Source organism: Pogoniulus pusillus, chromosome 16 (assembly GCF_015220805.1).
Source record: "Pogoniulus pusillus isolate bPogPus1 chromosome 16, bPogPus1.pri, whole genome shotgun sequence".
Taxonomy (NCBI): Eukaryota; Metazoa; Chordata; class Aves; order Piciformes; family Lybiidae; genus Pogoniulus; species Pogoniulus pusillus.
This window is the reverse complement of record NC_087279.1, coordinates 10,554,925-10,576,350: the sequence shown is the minus strand read 5'-3', so window position 1 is coordinate 10,576,350 and position 21,426 is coordinate 10,554,925. Positions and strand designations below refer to the sequence as shown.

Genomic DNA, 21,426 nt, shown 5'->3' with positions numbered 1-21,426 from the left:
TTCTGTTATTTCTAGATCATAAAAGTAGGAAACCAGTAGCCACATCATCTATAAAAATGCTTGTTTTGTTTCAGGGAGATGATAAACTATTGCATACGTGATTGCATCTCTTTAATCTCAAGTGAAAGTAAAGGGAAGAATTACTGCAGGTCAGTACAATCTAGCAATAACCTTCAGCAAACATGGTCACTGTAATTGACTTAACAGATGAGGATTTATGGCAGCTGTCTGCCTTTTCAGCAGTGCAGTCTCATTCTCCTTAGGAGCACAGACTTTTCACTTACATAAAATGCCTTCATTTGTAAAAGCTATGGTTTAAAGTACCATGATGTTACTATAACTTCTACTGGTGAGGGTGTAGGGGCGTGAGTTTGTTTCTGTGTAGCCTGGGCTATACCACTTTGAAGTCAAATCTGGGAATAATCAGTGTAGATGTCCATGTTAGGGTGTTGGCTGTCAGTGGGTGGATGGGAAGGGATACAGTGCCAGGAGCAGTTAGGGCTGTTCTAGCAATTTTTTCCCACAGATAACACTTCTGTTTATATGAAATTTAACCGTAATACACTTCTCCCTTTGACCAAGTTGCCAAACACACACCCTTCAGATGAGGCCAGGAATTCTTTAATGAAACTTTTTTAAGCAGATTGCTGCAAAAATTTGTGATTCCTTAACTGTTTTCATCCAAACTCCTAACACTTCATTTGGTTTGTTTACCCAAAGGAGTTAAAATTAATTTTATCTCTATAAACCAATTGTTTAGAGAAATTAGGTGGTGACAACAGCATAGGGCAGTTGAAAAGTGATGGCAGGTCATTGCATTATGTTGTGACTATCATAGCCTTGTTAGGGCAGCTGTAAGTCTGCTCCTCACAGCAGGATTAGTGCCAGATGCTGCCTCACCACTGGTTATGCACACGGGACTCTTCCTAAGGAATTATCTTAAGTGTTTTGAGTTTCATTAATGAACAGGCTTCAACCTGACATTCTCAGGCTCTCCTCTTACCCAAAAGGCCAGAACTGCTATGGGCTTGTTTCTTGAAGTGGACAACTGAAATGGTTTTATGTCATGCTGGAATACCTGTGGTATGCTTTGTGCAGTGCCCTGGTTGCAGTTCTAGGATTGCTGCTGTGCAAGCATCCATGGACGCAGAAGGTTGTGCTGTTACATGCCTGTGTGTCTTCCCTTCTTGCATTTAAAGAGGAAAATGGCAGAGCTCCAGCTGCTACAAGGCACTTGAAGCCTGTTACTAAGAGGAGCAGTTGGCAGCTTGTGTTTAATAGAAATAAACAGGACATGCCTAGTGGAGCTCAAAGAGGAGGAGACTTAGCCCCTAGCTGTGTTGTGGGAGGAAGGAATGAAGCTTTGTATCTAGGAGCTTTAGCCCCAGGGAAATGCTGGATTATTGCTGTGTAGCCATTTCTGGGAAAGTTCTCTTCAAAAGCCAAGTTAAGAGCTTGTTCCTCACACTGGAGTAGGGCTCTTTGCCCAGACACACCAGAACAGGATACAACCTCTTTGGGTTATGAGGAGAGAACTGAATGTTTCCCAGTTCTCCTAGGGCTTCCTTCCCCCTGTAGTACTTTTCTTCTGGATCCTGCAGGTAGACTTGTTCTGAGTCAAGTATCTGCTGAAGAAAAAATAAAAAATAAAAGAAAAAAGCTGTCCATATTATTTAAAAACCTGTAGGCTCAGGTGAGTTGCACTGCCCTTTCCTTTCTAGGGCCTAAGGTTCAGCTGATACCCAGCTGACAGTCATGGACATGAGAAATGATGCAGCAACAGTTCTTTTTCCAGGAGTACCATGGGAGTGAGATGTTCACCATTCTAGATACTACATTCTGCACACATTTTGATATCCTCTCTCTTACTGAGACAGAACACTCTCCTCAACATCACCATCTTACTATAAGGTAACGTTTTAATTAAGTTCTAGTGTATTTTTGTTTTGGCATCTAATAGTTGCACTTGCAGGATGGTGATGAAGCTCAGAAAAATGAGTGACCGTGGTGATTGTTACAGGGCTTTGAATGTCTTGCTTACAGCTAACCTGCCAACCAGAAGTCATTTCTAAAAAGGTTTTTAAAATCACAGCCAACTCTTTACTAACAACAACATGAAAATTTTGGAAGTCAAGAAAAAGTGTTACAGCTACAGAAGAAACAAACATGTTCAAAAGGTGATCCCCACCACCTCAGCACACATTCAGCATCATAAATTCAGCTGTAGTTACAGTAAGATGTAGAATCCACGAGTGAGATTTCCATTCCATTTGCAACAGTCTCATAAAGGACAAAAATCGCCAAGAGAACCAGTCACGAGCCATCAAGTGGTTTTGCATAGCAAAACAGTACATCACAGTATCATTCTTACATTGATATTCCTTTGCTCCCAGCTACATTTAGATAGCACTGAAAATAGCCACAACAAAGAAATGGCTCAGTTGTGATGCATTTGTGAGTGCTGCCTTTAGATTATCCCTTAATAAAACAGATCTAAATTGGAGATTTCCACTGGCGATGATTATTATGCAGAGAAGGAAGGACAGAGATCTTGGCTGTATGTTAGCTAGCTGGAGTCCATTCCTTGGTCTTCTGCTTCTGGCTCAGGAGGATATAATTCATCCAAAATCAACTCTGCAACAACAACAACAAAATTACTTGCTGTAGTATTATTATAGCTGGTATCTGCATTTCAAACATACTGACTGTAGAAAACTACCACAACTGTCTCCTCTTTCAAGGTCTTTAGATAGGCATTAAAGGAGAAAGCATCTTGGACCAGCCACTTAAATTTGTCTGTTAGGAGAAAAACAGTAAAGGGCAATTGGTTTTGCAGATATTTTTGGCTACTTACTGCATTCAAGCCTCATTTTTGTTAACTAATTCTCCAGAGTCACTAGGACAGAAGCACAGGGCTTTGTTTTAAAGAAAGAAACTGAATGCTGACTGTAGGTTTGCAAGCACACAGGTAGACTGCTGTCCCTGGTGTCATAAGCTGTTATGGTGGTTTGGCACTTTCCCAAGCATAACTAGACAGTGCTACACAAAGTTCAAGAAAGCCTTGGGACACTAAGCAATTAGAGTAGCACTAATGCTCTGGTTAGCATCTCCAGGAAAGTCACTGTAACTATTAATGGCATGCTAGCAAGACCTGCCTTTAATGAGGCAATCAACAATGAAGGATTTCTCACTCTGGCTCTGCATAAGACCTGATGCCTTGTCTGATATCCTGTAGCAAACCACATAGTTATGTGAGAGCACAGTCTTCTCATTCGGATCTTCAAGACGCATGTAAATAATGCCAGGAGCAAGTGAGGAGATGGCATCCAGATTCAAGGAGGAGAGGCAATTTCACAAGATTAGCTTTCTCTAGGAAAAAGACACCAGAAGTGCGCAGGGCAAAGGGTGAGTCCTGATGGATATAGGCTAGAGAAACTTGTGTGGTATGGAGGGAGGCTGGGGGCTACATGAGAAAGAACAAAGAGGTGTTATGGATCTACGAAGGAAAAAATAACAAAACAGCAGAAGATGTAACGCCAGTTAAAAGACTGTGAGTAATGATTTGCTCTGTTTTTAAATGAGGTAATGTACAATTAATATTCTACTACAGACAGCTGAAGTATAGAACTTTGATCAGGTAACAGAAGCAGAGTTGTATGTAGAGAAGAACAGGATAAAACTATTAAAGAATAGTAGTGATTCAGTATAATGGAGATTGAGAAGCACTAGACTATGGACATCCTTAACAGAGCAACAAGCACCCATGATACTTAGTACTTGTGAAATGAGGGCAGGGAGGGATAGAAGTGGGATTCATTGTCATTTGGCTTGATTTACCTTCACAGGCACTCAGTTTGTGAGTCTTTTTGAGAATGGCTCTTATTCCTGGCATGGCTTGGTCATACTGATGGAGAACTTCCAAACAGTGTTCATGAAACAGTTTATCTTTCTGAGATAGGCTGTGCAAGAGTAAAACAGCATCCCGTAAAAACTGAATTACTTGTTCCTTATGTGCACACAAGCTTTTCTCAGATCTTCTAATCTTCACCCACTGTCTGTGTAACATTATAATTAGTGCCTTAACCACCTGCAAGAGGAAAAAAGCATCTCAGTACACAAATTACAAGAGCAGAAAAATGTATGTCATGATGATCTTTACTGATCAATCTCCTCAAACTTTCACATATCAGAATATTTTCTAGCAAGTAAAAGCAAATTCTTTAGAAGGTGGCATCTTTTCAGTGACAGATTCCTTCTGTTTTGTTGTAGCTAAAAAAAGATGGGGGACAAAAAGCCATTTAGGCATTGAGTACATTCAAGTTGCCACTAGACTGAACTCTGTGACATACCTCAAGATTACACTGGCAGTCTGAACCAGGTAGTAAAACCGCTGGTCTGGAACACCGCATGCATCTGCTCAGGAGCCTGACTGTCTGTTACGAAACACACAGAATGCATTATCAAACAATTGAGCTGCACATAAAGGGAGGTAGAAGTGGTATTTCACACATCCTTGATGTTTTCCTAACAGTTGATCTCTTTTTACCCTCCCAAAATAATGCTTTCCCTGTAAAATTTTACAGAGTTTGCCTTGCACAGAAATATTTTCAGCTTCCTGATGAGAAAGACTTAACAGGTGCACTGGGCCTTAATGCACTGCATACAGATGTTTCCACCTAATAGAACAGTGTAGGTAAGTTGAATAATTAAAGTGGTTCAGAGTTCTTTCAAATGAGAGTAGAAGTGGAGCAAACAGAACCTCAGAATGAAGTTCTAAAGCTCTATTACACTGAATAAAATTAGTACAGTCTTAAGTCACTAGAAACTGCCTTTTATATGTAATAATTCGAAACATACAGTTCAGAAGTAATTTCTACAACACTCTCCTTGCAGGTGTTCAAGGTCAGGTTGGACAAGGCCTTCTGCATCTTGGTTTGGTGGAAGGTGTCCCTGCCCATGGCAGGGAGTGTGGAACCAGATGACCTTTAAAGGTCCCTTCCAACCTAAACCATTCTATGCAAGCCAGAATGAATCATAGACCTTTCTTCCTTTTCCTCCTTTATCGACTTAGAAGCAAAATAAAGGCACGTGTTGAGCACTTCGAGCTACCTAGATCTTTCTTGCTTTTCAGTGCCTTAACTATTCTTTAAGAATAGTTTCTAGTTTTGTGTCAAGCAGACTTCTACTGCAGTCAATACTTTCAGTTTCTATTTCAGCTGGAGAGAGAACTTCCTCTCAGGCACTTTGTACGTTGCCCTGCTCCTCCCTCTCCCCCAACTGGAAACAGGAGGAAAAAGCACATGAACAGACAGAAGCAATTACCTCTTGTTCCAGCTGAAGCCAAAGCGTTTCAGATGCTGATTTATCTGGTCTTGATGTAATGTACATGTACAGTGCAAGAAGAAGGCAAGTGTCTGAAATTGAGAGAGCTTTGTTCTTTTCCCAACTGATTGTTAATGACAAAAAATAATTTTCTCATACAAGAAAACATCTCAGAAAATACAGATTGCTGTCCTGGGACTCATGATCCAGGCTCAACTTCTTCCTTTACTTCAAACATCTTGAGCAGTGCTGAAGAAACTCACATCCCTAAACTTTGTAGTAATACTGTCCTCCATCATTCCTAAGGAACTGGACAAAGACTATTTGTCAGGCAGACTACTGGAAACACTAAACTCAATGTCACAAGCATAGATAAATTACACTTCAGAACTCAAATGCCCTTTTTCCCCTCATCATTAGGACAACTGACATTAATATGGAAAGTAGTTTTGAAAAGCCACACAAGCACTATGTAGCCTGATGCCACAAGACAAAATGCTCTCTGAATGCTGCACTACTTGAAGTCAGATTTTGAGGTAACAAAAGCAGGCTCACTGCCTTCTGCAGTTTCAACACATTGGAGCAAGGCTTGTTTGCATTACTTATCATGCTACCTAACATCACTTATCATGCTAGCTAACATTCAGCTGATAACAGTCCTCTGTGTTATGCAGTCTTTTACCTGAGTGGGAACACAGTTGGCTAGCCAAGATGTGGTGTTGAGCAAGAATGCACAACAGTTTGACAGTTGAAAGGACAGCAGGCAGGGAGGTCTCTGGACAGAGACACCGGAGCAGTATTTGATTACTCAGCAAGTGCTGAAAACTTCAAAAGAAAGCTCAGTTAAAAATGGGGAAAGTAGTAACAAGTTGAAAATAAACTATTTGCCCTGAACAACACTCTAATTTGTGCCTTTTTAGCCATTCAAAGCATACGTGATCTCAACTTCAGTGTCGTAAGTTCACTAAGAAACAGTTACAGTTGGCAGTCTGCAGTTCATACTGTGGTTTTGTGACCATGAACAGATGAAATGCCTCACATTTGAGAGTGCCATTTTACCTCCCAGCACAAGACCCTGTGCCTTCATTCCTTATGCACCTCCCAGTAATCACAAAAAAAACCCAAAACAAATGTTACAGAAATTCTGATCAAGTTCATATGAAAATGTTCTCATTTTCAAGTGACAGCCATGCAACAAAGCAACAGTATTTGCTTCATATAACCCTCATAAGCATATCTTGTTGCTGAAGGGGGTTGATGATCACATTCAGTAGCAGCAAAGGCAATAGGAAGATCCTCAACTGCTTCTCAAAGGTGATCTGAGAAATGTGAGATTCTCTCATGCATGTCAAAAATTGTCCTGCCCTCTGTGCAAATTATAATTAAAAGTTGCTAAACAACAGGCAAGTAATTCTAAAGCTAATAGAGACTTACTTTAATAGCAAGTCCATTGTTGAATTTTCAGCTAATTTCACCAAAACCTTTAGGCTGTGGTTCAGTATACTGTCAGTCTGGGCCTCTCTTGCAGCAGAAAAAGCTAAAACCTGAAGCAGCTTTTTAAACAAAGAATGCTGAACTCCATCCTTATTGGGAGCATCCTGGGGAGCTACAGGCAGCCCTCTTTGTGTCCTGTTATCTTCTTTATTATCAGACTGATAATCACACACCACCTTTTTGTCCATCTTGGAAACCTGTTCATCTCCAGCCGCAGAACCTGTTTCCACTTCAGCAGATAGCAAAGTGTGGACAACATCCCAGCTATAAAACACCAAATAATAAAGAACACCCAGGGATATGAGTGTAGTTTCTTCAAGAGACAACCTGAAGTCCTCCTTACTTGACACTCTATTTGTGTTGGTTGTGGAAGAAAGGGCTGAATGGTCTCCACAAGAACCATTTACTGACTTGTCCGCTAACTGTACCGCTTGACAGTATGCACCAATGTGGTGTTCTATCAAGGGCAGGAGGTGCACAGCACCTCGGATCTTGCAGCATGTGATGTGGAAGATCTCTCTTTGGCTTCCTGTTGGGTTTCCTTCATATAATCCTTCATCCAAAGCAATCAAGTTCAATCCTGTTATTGCAAGTTTTTGAGCTTCTGGCAGGGACACAAGAGGAGCAATTTCTTCTGAAGCTGTCTTGCTGCTGGGTGGTTGTGTGGACTTCCTATCCAGAAAAATTGAAGGGAAATGCTTCAGAAGGCAGAGAACTAAACTGTGACTTAATATTCTGAATCAAATAGGAAGGCTAGAGTAAAAAGAGATGCCTGTTCCCAAAATAAAGTGTAAATTGGGAAAAAAATGGAATCTTACTCCTTGTTATCTGCATAGTTAGGCAATTTCAAAGCATTCATAGGTCTTGTAACTTCAGCAGCTCACTGTAGTGAGATTTCAAACAATGGCTTTCCAATGTCATGCTTCTGATAGCATCAGGGGATAATCAGAAAATAGGTTAATTGATAGCTTCTGGGAAGAATGAGCAACTGTACATTACTGATATACACTGTTATGTGTAGAGGCCTTTAGAGGACTACAACAACAAACTTAGTTCCTTGGCCAGAGATATGAGAGATCAAGTCACCAAAATAAAATTTTAATAAAAATTAATCTTTTTTTTGTTTGGTTGTTTTTTTTTTGGGGGGTGGGGTTGTTTGTTTTTTGTTTCGTTTAACTTACAAATGTATCAAAATAATTTATCTCTTAGTGTAGTCCTCCTCTTTAGTATCTATGATCATCAAAGATTAATACTGAAAGGTACAGAATATTTTTCCAAATTGTGCATTAAATGGCCTAAGGAGAAGAGCATTTAACACAAGGAATGAGCCATCCTACATGAATAGACACCTCTGCACTCAGAGTGCCACTGCACTAAGAACAGGTCAGACACGGGTAAAATGAAACTGACCTTTCTGAATCGTTAGGCTGCAGTACTGCTCCAGGTAGGGGCTCAGAGCTGCTGCTAAGAAGATGGCAGAGTCCTAATGATGACCCAGGGACAATGGGCTGCTTCATCAGTGCATTTAGTAGGATAGAACCTGAAAGGACACAGAATTGTCTTTGTAATTGCTTTACCATCAACCGTAACATCAACAAATTAATACTTGGAAAAAAACAGCCTTGTTTATAGTCCTCTCAACTTCTAAATGATTTTTTCATGACAAATATTTCTCTACAAAAGAATGATTTTCAGAAAAATGAGCTTAAGCTATGATTTAAATATTAACCCAATTATATTCAGAGATATTTTAATTACAGCCCTTTATTAGTAAAACAGCTCCAGGCAAATTTTTGTACATATCAACTATCCGGATGATTTTCCAGTCCAGACATTGAAATTCCATCATGCACAACTCTGTTCTGGACTGGAAATAAAATAATGCCTTGAAGACTTCCTGGTGTTGGCTGTTACAAATGTTGCTTTATGGTTTTTACCTTTATTTAAAAGCAAAAATCATGTTTTTCTTGGGTTTATATCCATTTACAATAAAAAGCTTAATATGTAAACACTGAACGAGCCAGCCTTGTAATAAGCTGCCTCCTGATGCATATCCTTCTGTAAAACAAAATCTAGGACATCTTTTTTAATGAACTAAAACAAGAACATAAGCCTGTTGTAAGGATACAAGGTAATAATAATCAGAGACGTTTTACTGCACATCCACAGGATTTAAAGCAAAAAGCAACCAGCTTCACAGCACTGTCCTGCATAGTGACCCTGTACCTAGTAGTCTCCACATCTTGACACTGCTCAACAAAAAGGCAGTGCCTCAGAAATGCTCTTCCTCCCTGCAGTAACAGGACTGAGTTACCTTGTGTGTTTCGTTTAGGCACAGAGTTGTAGGAACCGTTTCTTGCCACTGCTTCATACTTCACAGATAGAACTTCAGGGTGGGTTATCTTACTGTCTAAAACAAATAGGAATTAGAGTCTAATGTCACAACTACACCACTCGAGTGTCTGCTCCTGTCCATCACATACATCCAGAGCTGTTGTGTAGCATGTAAACAGGCAGTAAAAAACATGTATTGTGCAACTCAGATGTCATACAAAAGTTAACAGCAAGCAGAAATCTCCCCAAAAAGTGCACAAAATTTCACCTTTACTATCAGATGTTCTAGATTGTTCAGTGCTATTGGTCTCAACTGTTTTTAGAGAAAACTAATACCTGAGTTGAACTCCCACTACTAGCAGAGATTTACATTACTAACGTTAAAAATCAACACCAAAAAGTAAAAATAAAGATCAACAAATAAAATCCACAGCATTTAATAATCTTTCCGTTGTCACCATAAGTCACAATTAGCAGCCAAACTGAAGCCAAAAGTTTTGCAGGGTTCATAAGACAAATAATCGAGTGTGGTTGTCAAACAAATAGGCACATTGAGTGCTGTTACCATAACCAGCAGCCAGGTAGATGAAAAAAAATAGCAGTACTAATGCTTTAAAGCCACTGCGGTTTTGTGTTGGATGTAGTTCATACTACCCATACAGCTTCAGACTGAATACTGGAATTGACAGTAGTCACATATCAAATCTTTCAGGACTCTTCCTGTAATGGATTTCTTCCATTTCAGTGCCTATTTGAAACACTGTCAGTCAGCTGCTATAGAAACCCCACCCTTTGTGTTTCACGGTACAGCACTCTTCAAATCCATGCACATACTTGTTTCCTAAGCTTTGCTCAATGAATTTCGAGATACAGTTTTATGACAACTGTTGCCCTACCCAGAAAAGAGGAAGCATGTACACTGTGTCGGTTGCTTTTTACATATGGCTAAATATGCGCCTCTTAAAATAACACCCCCAAAAAGGTCAACTGTAAAGCCAAACGCACAAGATTATAAAAACTGCATTAGCTGACTGGCAGTCCAGTTCATGGAACAGGCAAATTATTTCCTGTTCTTTATTCAATAAGAAAGGCAATTAAAATGTTGGCTATTTTAGTTCATGACATAATAATAATGAAAGCTTTTCATGATGGCAAAGAGCTACATCACCACTGACATCTTGGCATCTGGTATATGGACACGATCAAGGTGTGAGTTAAAATGATCTTGATGCAAATTTCAGTTGACATTTATTTAATGCCAGTTGATGTAAAATGGCAAGAAGTGTGAGCAAAACAAAACTAAAACAAATGCTTGTTCTGCCCTACTGAAACTGTCTGGTCACGGTACAAAAATCTCCAAGGCAGAATGTTCATATGCAGCTAAAAATGTTGCAAGCTGTACAGGAGTTTACCTTCTTTGATCACAGTAGTTGGGGCAATCAAATTTCCTGAAGAAGATGATGGTCTAGTGGATGTTTCAGCATTGAAGGATTCCTTTGTAGGAAAAGACTTTTTCCCAGGCTGTGGAGAAGATCCTTCTGATTTCACTTGTATTGCAGAATTCTTTTTAGGGCTAAAATAAAAATCACTTAGATTAATCAGTGTTTATTTTGTCATTACTTTATTAAACAACAGACAAGGATCTATTTACATTGATATTTTATAGGCAATTCACTCTGCATTTCTGTCATGGATACAAGGAAGGCTTTTTCTGAGCAAACTCCAAAAAGATCAACCAACAGACCTATTTGGTTGTATTTTTTAAGACAGTTTTAAGCACACATACTGAAAAAAAGGAAACACAGATCCATTTCCCAAGGCTCCTACCTTCGTGATAAAACCGTCTGAGTAACATGCTTGTTTCTTTCACAGTTTTGAAGTCGTGCTCTTATTTCATTTATTTCTGCATCTTTGAACTGCAACTCTGACTGCAATGACAGCAACTGCAAGAGGAATTAGAGACAGTTTTACTGTTGCTGAATAATTTAGAGGTCAAGCAACTGCAGAGCAACTAGCATTGCCAAGATTTCAAGATTACCATCTACGCTCTGTGAAGCGTGACTGAGATCTCCATTTTTTATGTTTGCCAGCCCAGTTAATGCTATCTTAGAACCAAGTGTCAAAATTTCAGGCAAGAGAATGAGCTGTTAAGACAGACCAAGTGTCACGCAGGGCATAACAGTGAGGCCATAAACAGGACAAAAGCAGCCACTGTCCTCTTCATGGCTTTCAAAGATGACTGCATGAATACCAATCTGGTCAGAGTCAAAAAGCATGTTCTGTCCCTTTTTTCTCCCCCTTTCACAATACATTCCAATCTTAATGTTCTTGAGATTGCTGAGATAAGCAACAAGCAAATTAAAACCTCTACCACTTGTTTTACTGTTTTGTTGGCAGAAGAAAGCCCTCAGCAAGTTCTCACAAATGCTGCCTTCAAGATAAGAAAATTAAAGTGTCAATCAGGAATTTCACACAGATGTTCTTCGTTTGACTACATGGTCTTGGACATTAAGTTGTGAAATCAGGCAGGACATGTGGACAAACCTTTTTGGAGAACTCCTTTTCTTTTTCACTTAAGGTCTGGGTTTTTTGCTGTTCCAACAGCACATATGATCTCTTCTGTTCCTCCATAGCATACTCCATCTGCTGCATTGAGTCACGCAAAATTTTAATTTCTCCATTTTTAGTAAGAATTTCATCTTGCATTTCTTTCAGCTGCAAAGAGATTAATTCCATTAAAGGACCTATGTGACTAAAAGCCTGTCTATGTTATGTGGCTGAAAACTAAGTATAGTTATACTTTCTCGGGAGAAAAATCCTCCCGTAACCCAGCTTGGAAATTCTGCAATGTTGCTTTTCATCTTCTCTCACCAAATCAGGCTCAGCTACTGTCTTCTCTCACTGAATGATAGAATATTTTCATGAAGCATCCTAGTATCTGTCAGAGACTACTCTTCTCTTTCCTCTACTCTGTGATGAAGTTCTTATTTTGAAGAAGAGACAACTGCACATCAGTAATTGGTTCATTGTTTGGATTTTAACAGTGATGATTATATTTCATCTAGCACAGCAGTCGACAAGCACACTGTCCCCTAAGACAAGCTACCACCTCCAGACAGTATCTTCATGACATCTATAACACTTTCTGAACAGCCATCACCCTTCGAGAGAAGACTTTGGAGAGATAATAAACTAATTGTTCATAAAAGCATGAAACAAAGGCAGATCTACCCCTCTAGATCACTGCAGAAAATGTTGGTCTACTCCCCTGTTGAACATGGTGCCCAAGTCAGAGCTTCCCCTGTAGAAAAGCATGTAATAGAGCTAGGAAAGATTCAGAGAACAGAAGTAAGGGTGATGAGAGAAAGAAATAGAGAAGGACCCTCCATCTGGGAGAAAGCACAACTGTGAGGAAACCAAGGTCTGTGGAGGCATGAATGCTGCACACAAGCTGCTCCTTCTTTATTCCTCTCATAACAGCCAAGACTCATCCACTGAAAACCACTAGGTGCACTAGAAACCTGTACAACTTACTAAAATAGAAATTGTTAAGCTGAAATGACTGAGAAATAAAACACTGCTATGACTCTTAATATTATGGGAGCTGTTTCTAGTATGATGGTTTTTGACAGATCCATGGATTTCAATGATTACTAATCAACTTGGTTAGAATAAAATACCTGGAACCAAATTTATCCCATCTTTTAGTTCACCCTACCAAACAAAAAAAAAAAAAGGGGGGAGGGAAAAATCTTGCTAACCTTCTGTTTTATTTCTTCATGCTGTGTTTGCAGTACTTCAAATTGGAAGGCTTCTCTCATCACATTGTCCTCCTGTGCTGCAGAGAAAAGACAGCATCTGTGAAGCGTGAACATCACTGATGACTTAGCATCAGCATTTTAATATTTGCTATTATGTAAGTCTGGATACCTGGACATTTGTCCTGTCACTACAAACAGGTAAAGTGCATCTAATCACTACAGTCACTTTTCTTTTAGAGCAATCAATCCTTCAAACAGAAAAGAAACATTCCCCTCAAAACGTCTCTAACATCTTAAACCAGTAAGATAACCCACAGTAAGAGCAAGCATTTCCATTTCCTCCAGCATCACTTTAGTTAACATACAAGGGTTGAAGAACTTTTTGACCTGGACAGATAACAAATGTGAAAGAGTATTTAAATCCTCTTCACTTTAATAATGCACAGACCCCTGTAACCTCTATGTTTTTTGAAAGTCAGTCTGGAAATCAAGTATTAATATGAGACACGGTTAACTTACTTAATAGTCGGGGGTAAAAAAAGTCTCCGGCAGGTCTTGTGCACAATACCATGATACAGCAGGTGAAAGGTTTACGAAACCCCTTTGTTTTAAGACGTGTCACAGGCAGTGTTAAGTGTTCCAAATACTGCTAGTTTAATGCTGTGTGACTGCCTGGGACGCTACTTCTCCCTTTAAACACCCGGCATGCCACCGGGAAGTTCTGATGGCCTGATACAGTAAATGGAAGCAATTCCTTAAGGGATAACAACCGTTTCCCAAATGGTTCACCACTGCAGGGCGGCCTCAGGAACACCAACACCCGCATCGCCTGTGACCAGGGACCGCACTGTCTGGGAGAAACACCCCCACACCGTGCCCCCTGGCACACCGACCTTTCGGGCTCCTTTCCGCAGCTGGGACGCAGGCTCTGGGCAGACCCTGCCACTTAGCGCTGCCTGCTCCGGAGCCGCCCCACGTCTGTTTCGGAAGGCCTGGCCGGGGCGTGGGGGGCCCGGCAACCTCTTGGGACAGCGCCTGCGAAGCCAAGATGTCATCAATCTCCTCCAGGTCGTCCGCTGTAAAGTCGTCGTTGTCACCGAAGGGATCTCCCGGTCCCTCGTCACGCCCAGTCACCCTCGAGCTCTTAGGGCGCTTGTGGGGCGGGAAGCCGTTCTCTAGGGCTTCCCCGCGGTCCGCCGCTGTCGGAGAGGCGACCCCGGCCCAGCCTGCCCGGCATAGCGCCGAACCACTCCGCTTCCGCAGCCCGAGTGGGGGCTGCGACGTCATGGCGGGGGACACTGGTGGCCTCCCCGGCGGGCTCCGAGAACGCACCGCCAGCACTGACAGCCCCGCCAGCAGATCTCCGCCAGCAGATCTCGGTCAACCCGGCCGCGCCTCTCCACGCGCCGCGCAGCAGCGCACGGCGCGCCCTACCCCACCCACCAATCACCGGCCGCAGGCCACCCTTCAGACCAATGGGACAGGCGCGGAACCTACGGCGGCCTCCGAGAGTCAAGGCCGGCGCAGGCGCGTAGCACGCGGCCGCAGCGCCCCCGCCGTCGGCTGTGGCCGCCTCGCGCGCTGGCCGGGAGCGCGCGGCTGCGGCGGGCGGGAGCGCGTCCCGCTTCTGGCCGTGCGGTGAGGCTGCGCCGCTCCGAGCCCCGGGAAAACATGCCAGCAAGTGGACCAGAAAATGGCGTGGGAGCTTGCGGTTTATTTCCTCTGTGCGCAAGTACTTGAATTACTGCTTACAATGAAGCTACTGCTAAACTCTGCTGTACAGTGCTTACAAGTTGCTTTACTGCCACCTCCAGTGCTGTGTTCCTGAACCTCTAGCAGCCTCCAAAACCGCCTATTTATATAAATCATTATATTAGAAATTGGTAAACAACTAGTTTCTTGATAAACCCTTCCCAGTTTTAAGTATTCCTGCTTGTGGCTCCATTTTCTGACAGGAAGATGAAAAATGGTTAATATTTTTCTATCTGGTTTACTTACCTTGAGTCTTAAATGTGAAAGTCACCATGGAGAATACCAGAAATCAAAGTTTGAGTTCAGCATTACCTGGTAAATCTATTATCGTTATTTTAGTAGGCAGACCTTATATTATTTGAATGCACAACCTGGGAGTAATGGATCTGGGTGTCAGACCTCACTCTAGTGAGCATTAATCTCTGCTAGCAGTGTTAACTGCTGCAGTGTTCCTACATACTTTTCACTTACTTGCTTAGAAACTTTTTTTTTACTCTAATCTTCACTGAAAATGTTCACAAATGAGTTAAAACAAGATCTCTTAATATCTGCCTGGGTTTTAGCAGAACTTTTCTGACTTAAAGTAAACGAAGCCTCTATGTTTGGGAGTTTGTGTGTTCATGTAAATACATGCAGTCTGGAAGGAGGAAGCATGTTCACAGGCTGGGCACACCACAGTCCAGATTTGCATCCCCATGGGCATTCCTGGCAGGAATGCGTTCTGATCCCTACGTGTCTGGGCAATGGAATCTAAGGTGGCCACTGTGCAGCGCTTGTGCCTGCAGGAGAAACGTGAGGAGCCTGAGTTAGGCCCTGGTGCTGCTGAGCACCTGTTGTGTCCTGAGGATGAGGGATGGGCTCCTACCTGGATGCATTCCCAATGGATCAGGCATGTTTACATGTCAGGCACACCATGGTCCCGCAGGATAATTGTTTGTCCACAGAATCCCTGAATATGAGACAGGGGGTGCAGGCTCACAGTCCACAGATCTGCCTGGCAGGCAGACTCCTGTGCAGGAGTCTCTGGACCTGCTGGGAGCAAGATGTTTGTCCCAGAGCTGTCTGGAAGAGCTGGGGTTCTTCCATGGGTTCTGTGCTACGCTGCCACAATGTTCCCTGGCACAAGGCCTGTATTGCTGTGAGAGACACAGCAGCACTGACTGGGCCATGCTGGGCCACACTCAAGGCAGGAGAAAGCAGCAGGGATCCCCAGTCTGGGAGGCTGCTGTGAACTTCTCAGGCTGTGGGGCCAGTGAGGCCCAAAGCACACGTCCGTGCTGCTGGGCAGGTGGCCAAGGGCAGGCAGCAAGGAGGGAGGGGTGGGCAAGGTGCTACCAATCTCTGAACCCAGCCCCTAATGTTGCCCCCCGAGAAAGGGAGAGGAGGAGGTGGGCAAATGAGCGTGGAATTTGCCAGTGTAGAGATAAAAAACGACTTAATAGTGGAGATTGTGCAGGGGAATCAGGGCCAACACATGGGGGTGCTGCACGTCTGGTCCTTCGGTGGCATATTCTGGGTGGGCATTAGGAAGCTGCATCCTCCCGATGCTTCAGGCGGGAACCAACTTGCACCCACACGGGCTCTGGAGTGCTGGACCGGCTGCCAGTCTCAAGCGCTGGGGAGCTGTTCAAGACTCCCGATGGTGTCTCTGTGGGACTGCTGGGCTCCAGGACCATTGAGCTGTGCAATGCCACAAGCAGCACCTGGCTGGAGGGGACGCCCGCAGTCTGAGTATTTGCTAAAGTATGTGGACGTCTCTCATAGCCTCTTCTTGGCAGGCTGTAGGCAGCAGCTTCACCCCGACGCCGCAGGTGTGACTCATCTTGCACCCTCACGGGCACAGGGGATGCTGCTGCTCTCCAGTGCCCCCGAACTGCTCGAGGGTGCGGCTGCTGCCACCTGGCTGGGGGCACCTGGGGCAGGGGGCTCTCAGCTGTTATGGGAGTCTGTAAAGGAAAGCAGAAAGGTCAAGGGCACATCTGCCAGCTCTGTGACAAGATAGGCCTGTATTAAACTCTAAGCTGTGGAGTGGAAATGTCAAACTAGGTGACAGCATCTGAGTTTTGCACATATGCCTATAGCGTTTTCGTTTGGGGTTCTTGGCCCTTCTATCTTCCAACCCTGATGATGATACTATGATACTATGATCTTGGTCTTGTGTGCTGTTAAAGAGAGGGGAAGATGTCTTAATCCTCTTAAATTGAGCAGCATTAATAAGGAGGCACTATACGAATTCTCATGACATACTACTGCAAATTTTATCAAAGTTTGATAGGAAGTTGCTTTCTTCAATTAAGTTTAAGCAGAATATGTCAGAGTATGTTCTAATTTAAAATGTAAGATCACTTTTATTTGAACACCTCAACATATCAGGTGATAGAATCTAGCAAACAAAGTCTTGGGAGCAAGCAGTGATTCCTTGGTAGTTTAATGAACAGTCTGTCCTCTAAGATACAAAAACTAGTGAAGGGAGAGGAAATATTTAAGTAAGACAGAGGGGGGAAATGGTTGGAGCATTGTATGACCTCTGCAACGTGAATGGGCTTTTGATATGTGCAGTTTTGGCTGCAAGCAGTCTTGGGGATAAAATCCTGGCCTTAGTCACTGACCTTGAAAAAAAGTGATTGAAAGAATCACAAACAGACCTTCAAGGATAAGAGAAAACAAGTATCTTCAGACTAGAGAGAAGGCTTATTGAAAATTGGGGGAATATTTGCTACACCTAACACAGCTACTTTTTTAAATGTTAAAAATAGCTGTGGCTTGTCACTGAGGGTGGGAAGGTCACAGCTGAGTTGGCATGCACATGCCCAATGCTGTCGTGACAATGTGCAGAGACAAATTTCAGAAGAAACCAAAGGGGTTTATCAGTTGGAGATATTTAAGAAAGTGATGTAGGTTAAGGGAAATTAAGAATTAAATTGTATAACCATAAAGAAAAGTCCTTCAGAGAGACTGGAAAGTCTTGGGGGAGCACACAGGACATGTTAACTGTTTATTCTATTTTCTGTTATCTCTATATAGGGGAGTTCACATCCAGTTCTCTCTCTCCTCTGAAGCAGTGGCTGTTACCTCTTGGTCTGTGGGGGAGAGCAGCCGTCCTCTTTTACCTGGCTGTGGCTGGCAAGCTAATTTTTGCTACACCACTGGCTTGGGAGGGAACATTGAGGGCTGCTAGGCTTGGGCCTGGATATAAGGCAGCTCAGCTTGCTCCTGGCCTGGATAAGGGTGGGGGCAGGGGAGGTTTTGGAAGGCACTGAAGGTTTAGGCCTGGAAGGCCCAGGTGGAGAACTGGGCTGAGGTAGATTGGTTTGTGTGTATATATTCCTTCCCCATGAATATCTTTTGTAAAAACGTTGTAAGTAGTTGTACATACACATCTTTGTATTGATGTTGTAAATCCATTTAATTTCCAATTCTGCATTACTGTTTTTCTTTTACTCCTTTGAGGTAAAATACCTTTCTATACTTTTGTCCTGGGCAGTTCATGGCTGAAATGTAGGACACAAAGGAACCCCAACATCTTCCCTTACTGTTTCCCTTGCTTCTTTAGTTCTTGATGGAGATCCGAGTAAGCTGATCTGGTTGAAGATGTCCCAGCTCACTGCAGTGGAGTTGGACTAGATGACCTTCTAAGGTCCCTTCTGACCCAATGTGTTCTATGGTGTCCTAGGTTGGCAACTATAGGGTTAAGAATCCAAAATTGTTATTCAATCCCATAATTCTGCTATCTCTTTATAAACTCATGGTGAGGCCAGCTCATTTTCCTTTCCTCAGCCTGCAGCCCTGTGTCTGGTGGGAGCTGCTTTATCCAGATAAACATGTAAGGAGTAGGCCTGTTTTGGCCTCTGGCTGGCAGAGGTGTTGGGGAGGAGGATTTGCACACTGGGGATTATAGATTTAGTTTTGAGTTGGAGGAAAATTCAAGAGAGTTGCTTATGGATTTTGAATCTGCTTTGTAATTTCTTTCTATGTCTCACTTTCCAAATATAATTCTGTTTTCTCTCCAATTCATTTGAGAGCTTCATTCTGTCAGCTCCTTAAAACCCATGATATATGGATTCTATGAAACTCAGCTGACACTTGGCAGTTATCTGGAGGAAGTAAGTGTGGTAGGTTACAGTCAGAATTACTGGTTTGGAACTCTTGAGCAAACTGACTTGCCAAGACACATGTCATCAAGACACATCTTTTATCCATGAAGAGATTAATTGTAGCAAGTGATTTGCCGTTGGAATGGGCTGCCCAGGGAGGTCGTAGAGTTGCTGTCCCTGGAAGTGTGTGGATGAGACAGTGCTGTGGTCTAGTTGATTGGACAGGGCTGGGTGATAGGTTGGACTGGATGATCTTGGAGGTCTCTTCCAACGTGGCTGATTCTATGATTCTATGTTGCCTGAGCTGCCTCTGCTTTGCCATGTAAGAGCATCTTGGCCTTGGCACTGTCCAAAAAGAAGTGGTGAAGTGTTCTTAGATTTTGCTCATGCTGGGTCTTGAGAAATGAGTGAGAAGGGCATAAGGCAAGCTAACTGCTGGGTCTGCCTGGAGTATTGTTAGTGATGGATGTCCCACGGTGGTCAAGACTGTAAGGGTGAGGAACTGGAGATGTCCTGGAGTGAGGATCTGGTGCTCCAGAAGGGCAGGTAGAGGGACTCAGAAAATGGTGCAGTCAGAATGTACGTGATGAACAGGAAGGTGTATGTAACCTGTTATTTCTGTTCGACAGCAAGTCAGAACTGAAAGGGGGAAAGGCGGAGAGACAAGGGGAAGAGGAGGCTGCACTAGATTATTTTCAGATGTCCCTTGCAGATAGATCCCGTGTGGGAGTGCCCGCGGCCTGTGTGAACTCGCAAAGCGGCAGAGCGAAGCCAGAGTGTGGCTCCGTGCGCAGAGGCTAAGGCCGTTCTCGCTGTTCGAGGCGGCGCTGCTGATTGCTCCGTTACTTTACATCAGCTCGGGGGTAGCGCCGAGAAGGCGCGGGGCGGGGGGGCGCAGGACCGGCCCGGTCCCCATCTCGGCGCCAGACACCGCCCCTCCGCCAACAAAACAAACACGACCCGGCCTGTGCGCCCGCCCCGCTCCCGCAGCCGCCAATGGGGCCTCGGCCTGGCAGCTGGGGCGGGGCGCCGCTCTGCCGTGCGGCAGTTGCGCGGAGACACCATTGGCCGGAGGCGCGGGGGGCGGCCCCGGGGCGGGCGAGGCGGCGCTGGCAGCGGGCCGGGGCGGCGGCGGCATCGGCGGGGAGGTGCGCGCCGGCCGGAGCGGCCATGAGGACCGAGATCTCCACGGCGGCGGCGTTCGTCACCCGCCTCCTGCGGGCCGCCGGCGGTATCGGCGAAGAGCAGCTGCGGTGCTTCCGAGAGTGCCTGCAGGAGGCGCTGTGCGGTGAGCGGGGGCGGTGGGAGGCCGCGGGGCGGGGGTGAGTGGGCTCTTCTTCCCCCAGCCTGTCTCCCCTGCCTCTCCTCCGCCAGGAGGGCGGTATCCGGCGGAGCTCAGGCTCCGCGGGGCTGAAGGGCGGTGGGGCTTAGGGGACGGGGTAAAGCGGCTCTTTGTTCCCTCCCGCAGAGCACTACAAGCACCACTGGTTCCCCCTGGTGCCCTCCAAAGGCTCCGGGTACCGATGCATTAGGATCAACCATAAGATGGACCCCTTGATAGGAAAGGCGGCGGGGATGATTGGACTGAGCCACGAGAGACTCTTCCAGCTCTTGCCCAGCGAATTGACTCTGTGGGTCGACCCTTTCGAAGTGTCCTATCGCATAGGTGAAGATGGATCTATCTGTGTCCTTTACGAAAACCCCCAGCCTGGTGGGAAGGCAGCCAAACCTCTGGAGAGCAGGACCAGCTGTAAGGAGGAGTGGAGAATTGGCAGATCCAGCCCTTCCAAGAATTACAACATGATGACAGTTTCTAGTTAAAAATCACCATTCCATGTATAATGATGTATGTATCCCATTCTAATGGTAAACCTAGATGTAACTGAGGTTCTTGGGTTTTTAATTATATTTTTCCCCCTATAGTCATTCAAATTGTAGTAGTGCTGCCAAGTTCTTTGTGGCCAAGGGCTAATGTATAAAGCAGTTCTCCACACTGCATGGATACACTTTCTCAATTGTGTACTGTAAATGCACTGTACAGTCAGTTGATTGTTTTACACATTTATATTTTCAAAAAAAAGTTTTGGCTATTTGTAATAAAAAGCAATATTGTAGCACTCTTTATGATGGATTTTAGTCAAGATTAACACTTGCTATAAACATTCCTCAGTTTGCAGAGCAATAACACAAAGCAGGGGGGTGGGAAACAGCTCTAACAAGCTGCACATAAAACTTCCCAGTGGTTTGTCTGCACGGACTTCTCTCAGGGTCATTCAAGTTTGGTGGCGAGGCACAAATCACAAAAATAACTTCTGTTTTTCCTTTTTTTTTCAAAGCATGTATTTGAGGGTTGAATTCCATCATGACAAAAAGAAGTTGGGGAATTAGTTTGTCTTGTTATTTCTAGTTTTTGGAGTAGAACAATAAAGACTTGTTTAAATTGCTTTTGAGTTGATGTTGATTGATTTTGATTTTTCTTTTTCTTTTTTCCTTCCCTTTGGTGGTTTTTTTCCCCCCCCTCCCCAGGCTTTTTACACTGCTCTCAAAGCTTAATCTAGCAATTCCTGATCATCTCAGATATCTTCACAGGTAGTAAGGTGTAGCTCTGAACATTCATCTTTAAGCTTTCTGCCTGAGTGTCTGAGTAGAGCTGAATAGTCTCTGTGGAG

General features: G+C 43.8%; 2 protein-coding genes across 4 annotated transcripts; one reads left to right on the top strand and one right to left on the bottom strand.

Annotated features, from left to right (window-relative positions):
- Positions 1-605: 605 nt before the first annotated feature.
- On the bottom strand, positions 606-14,286 carry ATRIP (ATR interacting protein). Of its 3 annotated transcripts, none has more exons than XM_064156390.1 (13): positions 13,805-14,286; positions 12,912-12,988; positions 11,695-11,865; positions 10,978-11,093; positions 10,563-10,723; positions 9,131-9,226; positions 8,227-8,356; positions 6,757-7,488; positions 6,005-6,147; positions 5,323-5,414; positions 4,350-4,433; positions 3,838-4,087; positions 606-2,634 (listed from the first exon to the last, which is right to left on the bottom strand). In XM_064156390.1, the coding sequence occupies exons 1-13, from the start codon at positions 14,196-14,198 to the stop codon at positions 2,567-2,569; spliced, it is 2,514 nt and encodes an 837-aa protein (XP_064012460.1). In that variant the 5' UTR covers positions 14,199-14,286; the 3' UTR covers positions 606-2,566. The 3 variants fall into 3 exon arrangements, with proteins under 3 accessions (XP_064012460.1, XP_064012459.1, XP_064012461.1); XM_064156389.1 differs by lacking the exon at positions 606-2,634 and adding an exon at positions 2,644-3,369; XM_064156391.1 differs by lacking the exon at positions 606-2,634 and adding an exon at positions 2,644-3,369 and having other exon boundaries at positions 12,912-12,983; positions 13,805-14,047.
- A 5,568-nt stretch (positions 14,287-19,854) lies between these two features.
- Positions 19,855-21,201, top strand: LOC135182214 (protein BTG1-like). The gene is made up of 2 exons (XM_064156045.1): positions 19,855-20,045; positions 20,226-21,201. Exons 1-2 carry the CDS (start codon positions 19,928-19,930, stop codon positions 20,576-20,578), a joined length of 471 nt encoding a protein of 156 aa, XP_064012115.1. The 5' UTR covers positions 19,855-19,927; the 3' UTR covers positions 20,579-21,201.
- Positions 21,202-21,426: the final 225 nt, after the last annotated feature.

Excerpts from the sequence above, each read along its gene's own strand:
- ATRIP (XM_064156389.1), bottom strand. The coding sequence starts at position 14,198 with ATGACGTCGCAGCCCCCACTCGGGCTGCGGAAGCGGAGTGGTTCGGCG. Across the intron at positions 9,227-10,562 it reads AACTACTGTGATCAAAGAAG|ACAGTAAGATAACCCACCCT; the intron begins GTAAACTCCTGT and ends TATTTGTTTTAG. Across the intron at positions 4,088-4,349 it reads ACTGCCAGTGTAATCTTGAG|GTGGTTAAGGCACTAATTAT; the intron begins GTATGTCACAGA and ends TTCCTCTTGCAG.
- LOC135182214 (XM_064156045.1), top strand. The coding sequence starts at position 19,928 with ATGAGGACCGAGATCTCCACGGCGGCGGCGTTCGTCACCCGCCTCCTG. Across the intron at positions 20,046-20,225 it reads CCTGCAGGAGGCGCTGTGCG|AGCACTACAAGCACCACTGG; the intron begins GTGAGCGGGGGC and ends TCCCTCCCGCAG.